This window comes from Talpa europaea, assembly GCF_964194135.1.
Source record: "Talpa europaea genome assembly, chromosome: 11".
Taxonomy (NCBI): domain Eukaryota; kingdom Metazoa; phylum Chordata; class Mammalia; order Eulipotyphla; family Talpidae; genus Talpa; species Talpa europaea.
In genome coordinates, this window is record NC_140078.1 from 1,172,294 (window position 1) to 1,190,174 (window position 17,881).

Genomic DNA, 17,881 nt, shown 5'->3' on the forward strand with positions numbered 1-17,881 from the left:
ACGTCCAGCCTCAGGAAAATGACGGACACGCGGGCGGCGAGCGCCACCCAACCAACAGCAGCCGCCGAACCATACGTGGACTCGCACACGCAGAGCAGGGACTTCAGACGTGTTTGGGGAGCAGCCGCAGAGACACCTCCTCTGGGCCCACCCATGGGAGCCCCCAAGGCGAGGCCGAGGAGCAGGCGCCCCCGCGTGTGACTTGGGGTGGCCTGGAGGAAGAACGTGGGAGTCCAGAGCCGCGGGACCCTCGCTCGCCGGGTGTAGGAAGCCGCCGGCCGGCCGGCCCACAAACGGCGGAGAACTCGAGCAGCTTGGCGTGCTCTGGGGCAACGTTTTAGGCAAGAAAACGTCCCAGGATATGTGCATTCCGGGATTAAGTCAAGAGACGCATCAGGTCCCCGTCCCCACGGGTGGATGGAAATCACCCCCTCGCTCGGTTGCCTGAAAGTCATCCTGGAATTCCCTCTTCCCTCTTCCCTCGTCAGAATTTTTCTATAAAGAGAAGCCTCCCATCATCAGTTCTTCATTACCTTGAATACAAGTTAAACAGGAAGGCAGAGATGCTTGACTTTTTCACCTTATTTAGGAACTTTCTGGATAATGAGCTGGTGCCTAGCAACAGAGCAGGGCGGCCGCTCCTGCTGCCGCGTCACTCTGAAAACAAGGCTCTCATAATGACATGCTCGCATCCATGCGAGTCCTAATTCTGTTTGCAAGTATCTCGCCTTAGCCAGCACGAACCAGCCACGGAATCCCCATCTTCTCTGGTCAGGACGCCGCTCACGCATGTCAGAGCGCGCCTCAGCCCCCCGCAAGCGAAGCACCCCCGGCCGGGCATCAGCCTCTCCCCAAGGAACGCCGCTCCCTTTTGATGGAAATGTATGAAGCAAATGCTACGAGCAGGAGCAGGAGGCCACAGCCACGGGCCAGCCTGGCTTCTAGGTCTTAGTGGACAGAACACAAAGATATTTTTAAAGCAAAAAAAAAAAAAAAAAGAATTTGTATTGATATTTTCAATTCAACTCTGGGATCTTAGGATTTTAGCTAACTTTGAAAAGTATTATCCTAGCAACGCGACGCTCTTACTAAACCGCGTTCTCCAAAAATATTCCTCTGAGATTTCAAAGTGACCACATCCGTGTTTCTGTGGATAATGAAACCAGCGAATGCCAGTTCCAGGTTCTCTGCAGTCACACATGCCCGTGGGGCCGTGGGGCACCCGCCGGAGCCCAGGGGAGGGAGGAAGCCGGGTCTTTAAGCCTCTTGAAGGAATTACTTTCCCTGAGGATAAGCCACCAACTTGATGTACACTTAGACTTGATGATTACGTCTGTTTCCATTTTGAGTGAATTATTGATTAGGTAAAATGTTTACATGTTTCAAAACAGAATAGGTAACAAAATCGGCTCCTCCATTCGCTGCTGTGTCTGCGCCCCACCCCCTGCCCCTCGCCGACAGGCTGCCATTTAGATTTGCCTTCATGCCTCTGACATTTGTTTTGGACAAGCTAAAGTACACACACACGCACACACACACGCACACACACGCACGCACACACATGCCTCCTCCCCTAGTCACACAAAAGCTAGTGTGCCATGAAATCTGCTTGCGTCTCATGTCTCCTGTGCCTTGGGGTGTCCTGGGGACCGGAGGGGCCTCGTCCCCTTTATGCCACTAGAGTGACTGTGCAGGCAGAGCCGGTCCACCGCGCCCACCGCCGTCCTGACTGCGCGGTCGCCCCGACCTCACCATCACGCGCGAGGGCCACGGGGAGAGCCCAGGACACGCGCGCTCCAGTGTTTGCCAAGACACCTTGGGATCAATTCCCAGGAGTGAGGTTATGGGCCCAGAGGGTAGCTGCGCGGTAATTTAGGACATACAGCCAGATCCCTGTGCTCGCGGCTAAATGGTCGCCTTATGGAGACAACAAAGCTTGGTGTCTTCGCTTCTTACATGCCTATTTTCACGCTTTTCATCAATTAGGACACTGTAGTGGGCAGGAGGACATGGAGCAGGTTCTCTATGACCTGAGCAGACGGGTAAAGGAGAGAGTCCTGGAGCCCTCAGTGGCTTTTGCAGGTTTTTGAGTTTACCAGGCACACGGCAGGCAGGGGTGCTGGGGGGCCGGGAGACTGGCAGGCCTCCCAGCCCCCGGCAAGTCTTCACTCCGTCTGGGCTCTTGGGGTTCTCTGGTGGTCTCTGCCTCTCTTTCGCTCTCATTCTCTCTGCTTCTCTGCTCTTGTGGTTCTGCTGGCGTCCCCGTGAAGCCGCCCTCATAAGGCCAGTCTCTCAGCCCAGGTGCACCCACTTACGCAGCCCACGCCCCACTCTAGGTGCCGCCATCAGGCGTGATTCAGGACCGCAGGGATCCATCATCACTCCTAATGGCGGGAGGGCAGAAAAGCCTGACACTTTTTCACTTACCCTACAGACATACTGGCAGGACATTTTGACAACCGGCCGTGGGGGGGATAGTTCACGATTTACTACACATCAGTGGCTTCGCGTATTCTGATTCCTGATATAAAGCCCCCGCTACTGCAGAGGTGCAGCCTGACGGGGGTTCATGGGAATAACCCAGGGTACCCCATGCAGGGGTCGGAATCTTCACAAAGGCGCTTTTCTTTTTATTGGAAGAAAGACTCTTCCGGATGGAGTGAAGCACCTGCAGTCACCCAGGAGCCCAAGCGCACCCCTGACCCTGCCCCCAGCAGAGGAAGCCCCGGGTGGAGGTGCGGAGCTTCCTGCTGAGGATCTCTCTAGATCCGGGGGGCCGGGCCGGAGGGGCAGGGAGACCAGGCCAGGAGGCGGCAGCAGCTGAGCCCCCAGCCCCAGCGACCTTGGCGCTCTCTCGGGCTCCCTCGCCTTGTCTCATGGCCTCGTCCTTCCTCAGCCGCCCTCTCTGACACCGCCCACCCGTGTGGCCCAGCCTCTGGGCTCAGGAGTGCACACTCATGCACGCCCACGCCATGCTCCAGCGTGCCCCGCGCCCAGCTCCCAGCGCCTTCAGCATGAACACCAGCAAGAGCGCAGGTGAGGACCACAGAGGCCCGCGGCGGAAAGAGCCTGATGAATTCACGTACCCGCAGTCCCCCTCCTGTGTGACGGCCCCGCGCAGGCAGCACCGCCCCATCCCGCACAGCCCCGGGGGCCCAGGCGTGGCTCCAGGGCCAGCTGGGAGGGGCACTGCCGGGCCCCGGTGCTCGAGAGAGACACCACATCGCTCTCGGAACTGGCTGCACCTGCTTGTGCCCCCGCCGGCCTGCACGGGGCCCTGCGTCTCCAAACTCGGCCCACGCGTGCCCTGGTCTGTTTTGACCCTTGCCAGCCAGTGGGTGAAACCAGCATCTGGTTCTGATGGGTAGCGAACGGGAGAACGTTCTCTTAATGGGAAAGTTAACTTCCAGTGGGCTTTTTAAGATGAATTTTTACTCCCCAGCAACAGCCAACACCACGCAACGTCAGCAGCGGCCTCCCGAGCGCCCCTCCCGGGAGCACCGCGTCTTTCTGGCCGCGATGCTTTATGTGTTTCTTGAATCGCTGGTTCTGCTGAAGCTCAACTCTTTTTCTGTGTGCCACAGCAGAAAGCCAGATTTGGAAGAATTCTCTTAGAAAATATGATTTAAAAACACTCCACATTTCGTGTTATGAGTGTTATTCTGTGACCAGCGCCTACTATTTCACCCTTTATAGGCTGATTTTTCATGTTCATTTGCCAAAGGAAACCATTCCCAGGTCCTTCGTGTCTATTTTTATTCCCATAAAAATAAAATATGTGCACACGTATGACTGATCTACCATCATTGTGATAGAGGTGCCAAATTTACCTCTGACCTCTGGGCAGGGGCGGGGGAGGGGGCAGAGACCTTTGTGCGAAAACACTCCTTGCCTTTCCAGAAGGAGCTGAGACCTCTGGGTTAGCGGGAGTGTGAGGCGGCCGCTAAATTACCCCAAGTGTGCACAATTACAGCTAATTTGCAAAAACAAATTCTCACTGCAGACGGGGCTGGGATGCCACGCACCAGGCCGGGGTGGCTGTTTTCACCCCGGCAGGAACATGCCGATGGGGCTGTGGGGCAGCGTGTCTTGGGGGCAGGCACTGCGGGGTGCTCGGCCAGAGGACGCTTCTCGACTCGGGGAAGGACCTCGCCGGAGGTGGCCAAGCGCTGAGCTGACAAAAAGACCTCAGATAAGTTCCTTGTGGAAATAACCATTTTTAAGTGTGACCTGACGGGGGGAGGCTTTTTAAAGGTTGAGCTACAGAGAAGTTCTTTAAATCCAATAAAAATAAATAAAAGCTCAATAAAACCCCAAACGCCCTCCTCGGAGGACACAGCCCCAGGTTGCAGCGTGGCATGCTGCCCACCGTCCCCGCCAAGCCCTGCGTGCCCCGGGCGAGCGTGCCTGTGACAGAGGCCGTATTCACGTGCGGCTTCGAGGACTCTTCAGACAGGACGTTTCTCTGTTCTGGCTGGAGGCTCCAGAACCATCAGGTGTTAAATGGATTTGTGTTGCTCTAACCATTACCATGATTTTTCTTACAATTTCATAGATGGATTATTTGCTTTTCGATATACTTATCACACAGTTTCACTCCCGGGAGTGTCTTCTTGTATAAACGTGAGGCCACATCACAGAAAGAACCTCAGAAACTGAGCAATTACCCGGCCTGGGCTCCGGGGAGGGGGTTCCATCTGGTCCTTTGGCATATTCCTGTCGGCAGGGCTGAGCGGGAGGGCCAAGGGAAACAGGCTGAAGCCCCCACCTCACGGCTCATCACCCCCGGCAGGTGTTTCCAGAGGATGTGGCGGCCCCTCACTCCGCAAGTCTAATGGAGGGGGCGCCGGCCAGCACCCCCCATGCTCGCCCACACCCCTAGTGCATCATTTTTCTAATCCAGGTGCAGCCTTTTCAGCTACGGCCAAGAGGCCCTGAGAGGGATGCAGGCTGGCGAGTGGGGCAAGGACAGGCCCACGTTGGACAAGGTCAGGCCCAGCCTGTGACCGGGAAGGAAAACAAAGGGGTCAGCATCCAGGTGGTCTTCCCAACCTCTCCCCGACCCCCTTCGGCCTGGAGCCAGCAGGCGGGGTGCTCTTGCTGGTGGAGGGTCAGCAGGAAATCTTGAAGACGCTGGGCTGGCCCCTCCCCTCCTGCCCATAGCCTTGACCCCCCTTTCTGTGGCAGCCCCTGGGGGTCACCCCCCTTGCACGCTCAGGGTATGATTTCAAAGGGGCTGGCTGACCCCCCAGGCCAACAAGACGCAGGCTGTTTGCTGTTCTTAAAGGAGAAACTCCTCTGGCCCCCGAGGGCCCGCACCGGGCAGCGGCCTGAGGCCCTGCCCGAGCCCTGCCTCAGCGGACGCCACCGCACAAGGGGGGCACGCCTGCTTATTTCCGTCCGGGTCTTGGGGACCCACGCCTGGTGACAGCTCAGGGCACAAGGCGGGGCCCGACCCTGGACGGGACGCTGCGACGGGGCCACTGGGACATGCCCAGCGGGAGGTGGGAGGAAAGCGGGGTCCCCAGAGAAAGGAGGCGCAGATGTGGAGCCGTGGCCCGGCCGGGGGTCATCGCGTCTCCCACCGGTGTCACAAATGCCGCCACGGCGCAAGCCACCCAGGTGACGGGAGCACGGCCCAGCCAAACCCCACTTTCACAAACGACGTCTGCACTCCTGGCGCCAGGAGGGTGCTCCAGGTCCTTCCGGAAGCACAGCCCACCGACACCCCCTCACTCCCTCAGTGCGGCCCGGGGATGCGCCCCCTGCTCCCGCAGTGCCCCCCTCCCTGGGCACCCCACCAGGGTCTAGAGCAAGAAGGATGGAGCTGGATGGAGCTGATCTAGCTCCCAGGGCCCCCTGGAAGCCGGCCCGCCACTCAGAGTCCTCCGTCCTCACTCCCCCTCGGGGGCTGGTCAGGCTGGACACATGGCAAGGGCAGGCTGAGTCAGCACCAGCCTCACTGGGGAGCTCCCTGCTCCAAAAATTGCGATACTACGGCTGGTTTTGAGTCTGGAAGTGCCAAGAGCTGTCATGTGGCGACAGCTGCCAGAGAAGGACTCGACACGGAAGGCAGAGGGCGGGTGCCCAGGCTCGAGTCCCCCTGGAACCCTACAGTCCCCTCCCAGGGCAGCCGGTGTGAGCTGGGGGGCTTGACGCTCTCAGCCACTCTGCTGATCTGGGGGACCAGACTAGCTGGGACCAGACCCCGGGAAGCAGCCGGGTGTGACAGGGTAGGCAGGGTTTCACCCACCGGGGGGAGGGGGCTCCCCGAGCTTGTCTGCACCCAGGAGGGGGGCCTGGGGTGGCAGTGAGGGGCCCAGCATGGTTGGGGTGACGGCTGGCATTGAAGCCCAAGCCCTGGGACCTCAGAGAGTGGCCTGATTTGGAAGGAGTCCCAGAGGCGGCCAGGAGGAATGAGGTCCTTGGTGGCTGGGCGCGGAGCAGGAACTGAGGCCACCAGCTGGCGGGGGAGGCCGGGCATGTCCTCGTGGCCGGGAAGAGCCCAGCCCACGTACCCCGCCCTCTTGGCCCTCGAGCCTCCAGGGCGAGGCTCCACTTCTGCCCCTGGAGGAGGACAGAGGAAGGACGAGCCCCTGGGGCGGCCGATGCCCACCACAGAAGGGCAGGGGTGCCCCCGTGGGAACCAGGGTGGGTGGAGAGGCAGCTGCACAGGCCTGGGGGTGGGGGGCTTTAGGGACGCCGGGGGGCTCTAGGAACGCGGGCGGGCCCTGCCTCTGGCTGCCGGGGGCCGAGCTGCACCTCAGGAGCCTAAAGCCAGGTCTCGGGACTGTGGTCACAACAGGTGTCTCAGCGAGTCCTGGGCCACGTGCCAACGCCGGGTGTGCGAAAGCTGGTGGGGCCGCCGCCCTCTGGCACCACGAGTGCCGGCCCGTGGGGGTCCGCGAGAGGCCAGGCCACTGCTGGGGGGCGCAACTTCCATGGGAATTTCAAATTATTTCAGAATTCACAGTTCAAAAGGGGCAGAACAGTCTCACTAAGCAAAACCCCATGGCCACCTCCTCCCTGCCAGGCCCCCCGCCCTGCCGTGGACACCTAAGTCTTCCCCTGGAGCCACGGGGCCCTTCTGAATGTAAGTTGGGGGATCCTTCCAGAACACCCACCCCAGCAGGTTTGGGGGCCCGCCAGGGGCCGGGAGAGAGTGGGCCCCTCTGCCCGCCCGCCTCTCCCGTGGGTTATTCATTCTGTGACGCGCCTGGGCGGGAGCAGGGAGCTCTCTGGGCGGAGGCCGGCGGGGGCCAGGGACACAGGCTCCATTCACCGCAGCGGCTGCGCCTCTGCCCGGCCGGGTGCAGGGCTTGCTTCTGTGAAATGCCTCATTTTCGTTCCCAGCCATCGTCCACTCTTCCCCAGCGTCCCCTGGCCGGCCTCAATGGTGGCCTTGTCCCCCCAAAGCACAAAGCCGCCTTTGCCGGGGAGCCAAGGGAGGGAGGTCACAGCTGAGCCGGGGCCTTTCTTCCCAGGCGCGGAGGGTGGCCCTGCCGGAGACCAGGCTCCCGCGCCAAGCGCCTGGCCTGCGAGCGCGCCTGTGAGTAAACGGGGCGGGTGGGGGCGGACGCGCAGTGCCCAGGCGACAGGCTGCCCGGGGTCGTGTGAGCTGGAAGCTTCTGAGCGGAGTCTGTGGGATGGGGGCCTCCCCGTCACTTGGGGCGGCCAGCAGGGCCCAGCTGCCACTGGACAGGGGTGCGAGAGAAGGGACAGAGGGACGCGAGCGGGGCGGGGCGATGACACACGACGGGGACGTGGACGGGGCAGGTGACAGCGACTGCCCATCGGTGGGAACGCGCAGGTGGCAAATTAACAGAGACACAGACACAGATAGAAGCACCTGATGAAAGGGACAGATAGAGACGGATGATAAATGATAGATTGATTATAAATAAATGGGACAGATGATTGACGGGGCGAGGGGGCGGGAACGCGTGCCTTCTAAACAGGAAGGGGCCCCGGCCGCCTCCGCACGCCCGGATCCGCTCTCCTGACCCCGGCCCCATTTCCACTCAGGATCTGCTAGGCCGCGGGTCAGAACCCCCGCGAGAAGAGGGTTGATGTGCCGGCCGCCAGCCTGTCCTCTGCCGCCCAGGCGCCCTCCAGGACAAGCGCCTCTCCCAGGCTCCGGCCACCTCCGCGCTGCCCCGAGCCGGGCTCCCTCCGTGACCCCAGGGCCTCTCCCTCCCAGGGACACCCGGCAGCACCGAAGCCGCCGCTCACCACCTCTGGCCCTCCCAGGGTCTGGGTTTGATTCCCCTGAAAGCAGAGCTGGCGGTAGACTTGGGAGCCTTGAATTTATTTGGAAGAAGATCCCAGAAAGCAGAAGTGGGGAGCAGGGAGGGAAGAGAGGTGTGAGGTCTGAGGGATCCTGCCCCCCAGTTGGGAGGATCCTGCCTGGCATTCGCTCCCCACGTGTTCTGGCCCCACGTTCCCTGGCCAGGTCCTCCCCCGCCGACACTGTGGCCGCTCCTGCCTGACAGATGAGGAAGCTGAGGCCACAGAGGACAAGTGGGCAGCGGGCGGGCAGTGGGCGGGCAGCAGGCGGGCAGCGGGGCAGACACGGCCGGGCTGGCCAGCCCGAGCCCCGAGCCCCCGCCCGCCCCCATCTCAGCCTGTGCTCCCACGACTTTCCCAGTTTTTAAAGCCCTGTTTATTTTTAAACGGAGCGCGGTCCCCTCCTACGGGAAGCTTTTTTTCCCCCTTCCTGGGGGGGTGGGGGAGGGCAGCGCTTCTGCAGGCTTCACCTCGCGCCGAACCAAGTTTCTGAGCATTTGCTGGAAAGTTTTTTTGGTTGAAGCTGCTGTAAAATTAGACCCCAGGCGGAAGTCCCCCCTCCGGCGGAGAAATGGAGCAGGGGTTACGTGTCCCGAAGCGTCCCCCTCCCGGAGCGGGGGTCCAGCCTCCTCCGCACGGACTCTCAGGCTTTCGGGAGGCCGGCGTGAGCCAGGGCCAGGGAGACCTGCCCGGAGACGCTCTGGCGGCCCGGCCACCCCTCCTGCGGGCCAGCACCTGGCCTGGCTCCTGTCACCTCTGCCCCTGCCCACGGCAGGCCCAAAGCACAGCTGGAGGCCAAGCAACACGGGGCCTCTCTGCGTAGCAAGATGGCATTGCGAGGTCCCCCACAAACACCCCGACCCCCAGCAGGCCCCAGGAAGGGGTTCCCACGGCACTCACTGCCCAGTGCCAGTCAGGGCCGGAGGTGTTCTAGGGGGCCCTTCCTGTCCACTCCGTCGGCTGACACCCGGGGCACGGGCCAGGGCAGTGACCAGTGAAGTCATATTCGGCTCACCTGCTCCTCGTGACCAGAGGTGGGGACTGGCCCCTAATGAAAGAGGGACCGTAGGGTAAGGTAAAAAGTATCAGGCTTTTCTGCCCTCCCACCATTAGGATGGATGACAGAACCCTGTGGTCCCGAGTGCACGCCTGATGGCGGCACCTGGAGTGGGGAGTGGGCGTATGTAGACGGGATTCACCTGGGCTGAGACTGGGCTTTTAAGGGCGGCGTCACGGGGACGCCAGCAGAAGCCGAGAAGCGGAAGCAGAACTGAGAAAGAGAAGCAGAGAGAAGGCCAAAGAGCCCAGAGAGAGTGAAGACTCGCTGGGGGCTGGGAGACCTGCCAGCCTCCTGGCCCCCCGGTACCCCTGCCTGCCGCGTGCCTGGTAAATCCCAATAAAAGCCTGAAAAGCCACCGAGGGCTCCAGGACTCCTCCTTGACCCCGTCTGCTGGATCAGAAAACCAGCTCAGTGGCATTCCTGCCCTTACAGGGAGAAACTGAGGTACACTGATGGGGGGACTTGCCGGGGTCAGCCAGGCCTGACCAGCAGGTCCAGGGCTGGAGCCCAGCACCAGGCTGGCTCCGGGTGCCCAGGAGCGCGGGCTCCAACTGGCCCCGGGGGACATGCCCTGCCCTGGCCCGAGCCCCTTCCTGCCTGCGGTTTTCACAAAGGACGTGGAGCGCTTGCAGCATGCACACATGTGCACGTGCACACACATGCATGGACATGTGTGCACACTCATGTGCACTTAGTCCCCAGTGACTTTTGATAAAAATAAGCTCAAAAAGCTAAGAGGAGGTGATAGCCTGAGAGGCAGATGGTCAAGCTGACCTTAAAGAGCCGCTGGTGAGTCTCAGAGTCTTGCCTGCCCCCTGGGCGGGTCTCTCTCTCTGGAGGGAGGGGGGAGGGAGAGGGAGGGAGGAAGAGCCACACTCCTTGGGCTGCAGGCATCTCACCCCTTTGCGCGACCCTCTTTTTTCTGCTCCTTTTTCGACTCCTTGCTGGCAAAAGCTGTTTCACGCCCATCCCCGACCAGCCCGGCTCCCGTGTGTCACCCCCACACACTGCCCACCTGGAGGAGGGACCTGGCCGCAGAGCCCCCCGGTGAGCTGGAGCCCAGCCCCACCCAGGTGGGGAGTGGGGCACAGAGAGCAGGCAAGTGCCTGGAGCGGGTCTCCACGGAGGCCGTCTGCCACTGTCCCCCTGGAATAACTGTTATGAGCTCACTTAAAAACCACACCGAGACCAATTATTAACAAGTCTGAGCGCCGACCTTCAGCAAGCAGCGGCCTCTTGCCTGCCCTGGGCCATGGGGACCGCCTGCAGGCCGCAGCCCTGGCTGGTAGCCGTGGCCGTTGTTAGAGGGACTGGCTCGCTGCCCTGCGCCGCGGCCTCTCCGGTGGGGGTGCTGTCTGGGGAGACTGGCTGCACCGCCCTCCCCTGGACCTCAGGCTGCCGGTGCCCGCTCCAACAGGACCTGGCGGGAGTGCAGGCCGGGCCCCACGAGGCTCCACCTGCTTGCCTGCAGCCGCGACTCAGAGCCGCTCATCCAAGGAACATGAGAAGCAGGTGACGAGCCTCCGGCTGAGCCCAGCCGAGACGTGGGTCCTGCAGCCCAGGACACTGCTCTGGGGCAGCCCCAGACGCCGGCGGAGCAGGACGGGGATGGCCAAGAGGGTCGAGGGAGGGTCCCACGTGTATCACACCTGCCTCCCGCCGTGTTCCCTGGTCCCCGGTCAGACCGCGAGCGGCCATGGAGGGCAACGCCTCTCCCTGCCCCCCACGCCACCTCCTCAGAGCAGCGCTCCCCATACCCATGGGCAAATGGAGGGTGGCCGGGAGCCACACAACCAAGAAGACGCCAGCCCGTCTCTTCCCTCCCCCGGACCCAGACACCTCACGCAGCCCCCACCCCGGCCGTGCCTGTGTACCAGCACCGCCACTTCACCCACACGGTGAGCCTGCTGGCAGGAGAGAGGTCATGTACCACCCTCCCTGGAGAGCCGGAGGCCCCCATGGCAGAGCTGCGCTGGGAGCAGCCAGCTCAGACCGGAGCGCGCCGTTGCTTGGACGGCAGTACCCAGGCGGGCAGGCGGCAGCCCGGAGACAATGTCCTCCCGCCACAGGGAAGCAGGAAGGTCATCTCTGGCACAGCTTCCTGACTTTCTTTAAATCCCCTGCGCTAGTGATCACAACCAGGCAGACAGCTCGTCTGCACGCGGACACGCCTCTGCGAGGCACTGGAGCCAACAAAGTATGAAGCGTGCAACTCGTTAGGAAGAGGCCTGGGATCAACAGCGACTCTAATAAAGTGCTGTATTTAGGGCTACCACATAATGGGTAATAAATATATTAAGTCCCGCGGCCACAGCTCCCACCCTCTTCTCGGGTCTTGGCATATTTATTTCGTGGCCACCGACTAATCAATGTCAAACCCGCGCTGCCCTGTCCACTGAGATAAGGCTCACCGCCAGCCCCGCCCTCAGGACTGGCTTCCAAACACCACCCCCGCCAGCAGAGAGGGGACTTGCAGCCACTCTGCGGAGGGCTGATTCTTGCCATCACCTTGCCTGACTTTCCATAAATAAATCCTGTCCTGGTGGCCGTTCTGATTAAATGAGCTGGGGATGAAATCGTGAGCCTGCGTCTGTGTTTATGGGGCCACGGGTAGGTCTAAAGCTGGGGGGCAGCTGGATTGAACCAGAAGTGGGGGGAAGACTCTTGTGTCTGTTCCATCTGAAGGACAGATGCTTCCCCAGGGAGATGCAGGATGAAGATGAGGCAGAGGATGCGCAAGGGTGGGCGGGGCAGGCGGGGGAGGGCGGGGCAGGCAGCACTGGGCGGGGCAGGCAGAGCAAGTGGGCGGGGCCGGCGGGGTGGGCGGGGCAGGCAGAGCAAGTACTTGGGGCCGGCGGTGTGGGCGGGGCCGGCGGTGTGGGCGGGGCCGGCGGTGTGGGCGGGGCGGGCAAAGCCATCTACTGCTGCTGAACCCAACCCATCTCGTTTCAGGCGGTGCTAGTTAGGTTTTCTTGCTCAAGGAGGAAAACCAATCCCCAATTGCTAAACTTGCCAATATTTAAAATCACATTTCATTTAAAAATCTGGATTTGCAGTGTCTTAAAATAGGGTGACGGGCTGCCTTAAGCCATCTTCCTGCCAGAAGACAACGGGCTGTCTGCAGCGATGGCTTCCAGACTCATCCATCTGTGAGACCCCGGCCCTGTGGACACCGAAGTGCCCGCCCTGTGTTCCCCAACAGGACAGGCTCCAGCCCTCACGTCCAACAGATGAATCTCGGATTCTCTGACTCGCACAGATTATATGCAGACCTTTCTCTGTTGCCTTGATCCCCCTGACACATCCCATCCACCCCAAAGATGAAGCTGTGGTCCAAGCACTGGTGAGGGGACACTGGGGACACCGCCCACACAGCTGCTGCACGCTGTCCAGACACCCACAGGACCCCCCCCCCCGACCAAACAAACCCACAGAAGTGAAACAACAGCTCACACATTCAAATCCGACTCCAAGGCCGCCAATGTGCTATCCCATAATTACAGGATCAGTCTCGGGGTGTCCCGGCGACCAGGCGGTCTGTTGTCAATGTCTCTACCCATCGGGGTACAGAGGAGGTAAGAAACAGACATTTCCAAAGCAGCCCCTCACTTTCTATAACAAACTTGCAGCTCGCCAATAATCAGAAAATGCTCTTAAGTTTTTAAAAGCTGTGTGCTTTTTTTAATGCATCCAGCTTTATTTTTAATAACCCCAAAGCTGACAAGGTAATTACCGCATAGTTCTGTGGCTAATTAAGCCTGCCAGGGGCCGGAGGGAGATCCCTGGAACCCTGGATCCGAGTAAGAGAACATTCGAGGAATGAAACTAGGACGAACCACACATCCAAGAGGAGGCTCGCCCCTCTCCCCACACTCACCCTCAGGGCGTCATTGGACTGAGGAACCAGGGGGGACCAGACCCGCCCTACCTTCTGGAGCACTTGTGAGCTGCAGTGGGGAGTGGCCAGGGGAAGAGGAGAGAAGGGATGGGGGCGGGAAGCCACTGAGGGGCTCAGCTGTGGTTACCTGACCAGGCCATGGGCAGCCCCGTGAAGGGCGCAGCGCCGACCCACCCACCCACCTGCTGCAGCAGGGACCCCGGGGTCGGGGGGGGGGGGTCCTTCACACACCTTCCAGGTGATTCTGCACGCACTTGGCAGCCACGTCAAGCGAATACCAGGGAGAGGTCCACACTCCGCAGCTGCTGGGCACTGTCTCTGCTGGGGAGGGGTGCAGGCGTGCTCAGGGACAGTGGCGGGGGTGCTGCTGAACACCCCACAGGGCAGAGACGGACCCCCCACAACAGACAATGTGCCTTTTTGTGTGAGTTTCTTTATTTTCTACTCTCCTATCTTCTTTCGGATTATTGTTTCAATCCCACTTTTTTGCTACCATTTGGAAAATGACCTGATCCGTGTTAACACGCGTTATTGAAAATAGAAAGACATTATCGTTATCGTCATCCTGGTCAACGCAGTTACCTCGGAACGTCCTGTCCGCCACTCCTCCCCGCTGCCAGATCGGCCTCGGGTGTCGACGGAGCCGTCAGAGAACCCTGCCTGGACAGGAGGGCCAGCCCCCACCCGGGTGTGACAGGCCCACCTAGCAGAACCTTTAAACAGCCGTGCCAGGGACACGAGGCCCAGCCCCAGCCTGGCGCCTGGGAACCAGGGAGAGGCCACAGCAGCCCTGAGGCCAGAAGGAGAGGCAGTCACGATCATTGACGCTGCGGGAACCCCAAATGGGACGGGCCAGGCGGTGGAGGGGAAGCAAGGGAGCAGGGGTCCCGGCAGGAGCCGAGGCCGCAGCGCTGGTGTGGAGCGGCGGTGACAGGCACAGGCGGGCGGGAGAGGAAGCGATGGGCTGGGCAGCAAAGGGGTCGTGGTGGGCTTGGGCGCACGGGGACTAGTGCTGGGGGTCCCCCATGTGTAGGCACAGAGCGCCCCCCCCCAGCCTGGGAGCGAATGGGGGAAAGCGACGCCCACGGGGAGTGGGGCCTCCTGGCGGAGGGCAGTCCAGGGGCTGCACCTTCACTCCGAAAGGTATTTTACTTCGGAGAAGACGGGCCTGCCTGGGCGCAGGGCAAGGGGGGAGGCTCAGGGATGAGGAGGGAAGGGCAGGCTTCGGGGAAGCACCGCAGCCAGCCGTGGAGCCCGTGGCCTGGACGCAGCCACCAGGAGACCTGCTGCCCCGGTAGCCACAGACAGACGCCGGCTGCGAGGGGGCGCCGAGCAACCCCATGGGACACGCTTCGTCCCTGCGCTGCTGGAGGTGACACACTGCAGGCCTCGGGGCCGGCGAGGCTGTGGGACAGGGCTCAGCGATTCCAGGGCGCCCGGGGTACGTTGTCCAGGGGAGCCAATACCAGAAAGCTAAAAATCGCAGGGTCCCCAGGGCCCAAAGCTTGCCATGGGGGACGCGCCCACAGGAGTCCTCACCAGCCCGGGAGGTTTTGCCCGGTCACCGCCACACTGATGGGTAAACACTGGCGATCACACAAGCAGCTGAACTAAGAAGAACACACGTTCCTCGGAGTCCTCTGCCGAGAGGGGCAGGGCCAGGCCTGGAGCCCCAGCCGCGCAGGCCAGCCTGAGGGCGCTGCCCTCCTGGGGTGGCCGTGGGTCTTAGTGCCATTGCCAAGAACGCGGAGCTTTGAACATGGAGGAGAGGTCCAGGGGGGCCCCCTAGAAGACAACTTCTGGGGAGCAAGGAGACAACTGGGGAGCAAGAACAGGGGGTGTCAGCAGAGTCTGCCTTGCTGATGAGATTCTGGGTTTTTACCGAGACCGTGGGTGGATGCGTGGAAATGCATTCAAGGGGAGCAGGAAGCATCACTCAGGCCATCTCTAAGAATGCAGAACTGGTGGGTCTGTGTGGACATGCCGTGGCCGGGGTGCTGGCCGCGACGTGCAGGAGCAAGCGCTGGAGCAGAGCAGCGGGCCACACAAGGAAGAAGCCCCGAGGGATGCTGACTGCAGGGCTGGGCCCCCACTCCAGGAGGCGACCAGGCTGGTGCCTCAAATCCCAGGTTAACACACGGCGCGAGAAGAATCCGCCAGTCTAAGGGCTAGCTGGCCTTTTAGAGTCATTTGCCAAAGGATGTTCAAATAAATCTGCCCAACGACGTTGCTCATGTCATCAGGAAGAAGTGAGTCCCCCGTCCAAAGAGGCATGCAAGCATGGCTGCCGTGAGAATGAGCCCCCGCCCCCTGCTGCACACTCCCCAGGGCTTCCAACTTGAAGGCTGCAATTTTGCTTCTGCCAGACCCCGTCACTTAACCCGCAGCTACAGGTGACAGGGTGCAGTCCAGCCGCGCGGGGTCATACACACCACAGGCGTCCCACACCCTCCACTGCTCTGGGGTCCCACATTAACCCTCTGAACCGAGAGGAAGAGGGGTGTGCATCCCCCAGTGGCTTCTCCTAACGGAGGAGTCAGCGCTTTCAGCCCTCCCTGCGGCCAGCATCTGTGCCTGCCCAGCCCGAGCTCACACCCAGTAGGGCAGCAACTCCCAGGAGCCCCACAGCCCAGTTGCCATATTTCCATTTCCAGTTTGCTTCCCTTTCCTGCCAGGGAGACAAAAGGCGCTGGGAAGATTCTCTCGTGACAGTCACTCAACTTCCCTAATTGGAGCAATCACGGGGGGCATCTCAGCACAGAGAAGCCAACGCACCGTGCAGGTCTGAAGGCTGAAGCCTCAGTTTCCAATAAAAGGATTAACGAGAACAGAAGGGTCTGCCGGTGGCAGCCTCTGCTGGGAACTGCCAAGAAACCAGCTCCAGCTCCAGGTATGGAAAAGCCAGGGGTTTCCTCGGCTGGTACCTGCGTTTGAGCAAATGACACGGTGTCAACAGCCCTAACAAAGCCTGGCAAGGGCTTATTGTTTAACATCTCCAACTGGGCCGTGGTGCCCCCAGAGCAGAGCCGCCTTTCGTAGGTCTTCCTCAGCATCTGGAGAGGAAAGCGCCAAGCATTCCAGCGAAGGGGAGGATCCCTCTCCACACGGCGCGTTTGCCCCAGCCCCGGGATTATCTCCACTTGATGCCCACCCGTCACCGTGACCACAGCCCCGCTGGGCTCCGTGCATTTAGAGACCAGGTCTCCAGGGCAAGGAAGGGCAACTTATATTGTCAGAGCAGAAGCCCGAGGGGCAGCGCCCGACTCCGACGTGAAATTGACTCCGTGGCTTGATACCAAAGCACGAGCTTTGATTCTTTTTTGGAGCCTACATTTCAGAAGCTCAGACTTCTCCCTGTGAAGTGAAAATTGCCTTCTGGTGGAGAAAGGTTTTAATGATCACTTTGCTTCCTGCGTCTCCATGGTGACAAGGCGCACACAGCCCACCCCCTCCTGCTTTATTAGGCCTTTCTTCCTCTGGAAAGTAATCAATCAAGCCATATAGACGCCTTTGTGACTGGATTTATCACCTAAACAATTGACGCGGGGGTGGGGGGAAGGGGCCGTGCACATAATTTGATGAAATCTGGCTTTCCTGGCCAGCCCTGGCGGCCCCGCCGGTAGCTCGCCGAGCACACCTGTCAGGGGAGGCCGGCGGGCCCAGGTGCGCCAGGCCCGCCCCAGCCGGCGCCCGCGGAGGCCCCTCTGCGCAGCGCCCCGGCCCCAGGCGCGCTGCCCCTCCGGCCGGCCGGGGCGGGGTGCACGGGCCTCGCCGCCAGGGGTCCCCGGAGCTGGGCCGGGGGAGGAAGGGCAGAGCTCAGAGCCAGCGCTGGGCGGAGGCGGCCATGGTCCACACTTCCCCCGCTGGACAGCACCCTAGAAAGGGCAGCCCCTCGGCAGGCACCGGGCCGCCCACCAGCCCGCCGAGAGGGCGGATGCTGGGCGCGAGCTCCGCCGGGGCGATCGGCTCCTCTCGGGACAAAGGGCCCCGTGCGCCCCAGCCCTGACATTGGGGCTGCGAACCGCGGCGCCTGATCGCCCGGGTCCTGCCCAGGCGCCCAGAGGCCGGCAGGGGCCGCGGAGGCGCGCGGATCCCTGCGCCAGGCGCCCCGCACGGCGCGCCGGCCCCGGCCTCCCCCGCCCGCCCGCCCGCCCGCCCGCGCCCCACCCGCCCGTTACCTGGGCTCTCCCCGGCGTCCGCGGAGGAGGCGGCCGAGGAGTCGGTGAGGACGCTGGGGTCACTCTGCGAGCGGCCCCGCGACACGAGGCAGCCGCTCCCGTCCTCGGACGCGGCCATGGGCCCGGCGGCGCGGGGGCCAGTTGGACGGAGCCCCGCGGGATCAGAGCATCGGAGGCGGCCAAGGTCACTGGCGAGAGGGCCGGAGGGGGCGTCTTTTTAAAAAAGCAAATCCGAAAGGACGGGGCAGGCCCGGCGCGAGGACGCCACGCCGGGCGGGCTTCAGGGCGCGGAGACAATAGCCTCGCGGGCTGCAGCCGGGCGCATCCCGGCGCGCGCGGCCTCGCTCTGCTATTTATTCGTGTTTACCCCCATTCTTCAGTCTATATTCCGGGAAAAAAAAAGTTGAACCAGGAAATAAAAACTTTTTCTTGTCACTGTTTATTGCGTGCTTGGGGCAG

The 17,881-nt window shown here is 61.6% G+C and overlaps 1 protein-coding gene across 1 annotated transcript in view; it reads right to left on the reverse strand.

Moving 5' to 3' along the window:
• Positions 1-17,540, reverse strand: part of PHACTR3 (phosphatase and actin regulator 3) — a gene marked incomplete at both ends in the record, with an annotated part of 82,770 nt that extends 65,230 nt beyond the window's left edge. The window contains one exon of the mRNA XM_084246599.1: positions 17,423-17,540. Within this exon, the coding sequence (XP_084102725.1) occupies positions 17,423-17,540 (118 nt within the window). The remainder of the gene's footprint in view (positions 1-17,422) is intronic.
• Between the last annotated feature and the right edge of the window lie 341 nt (positions 17,541-17,881).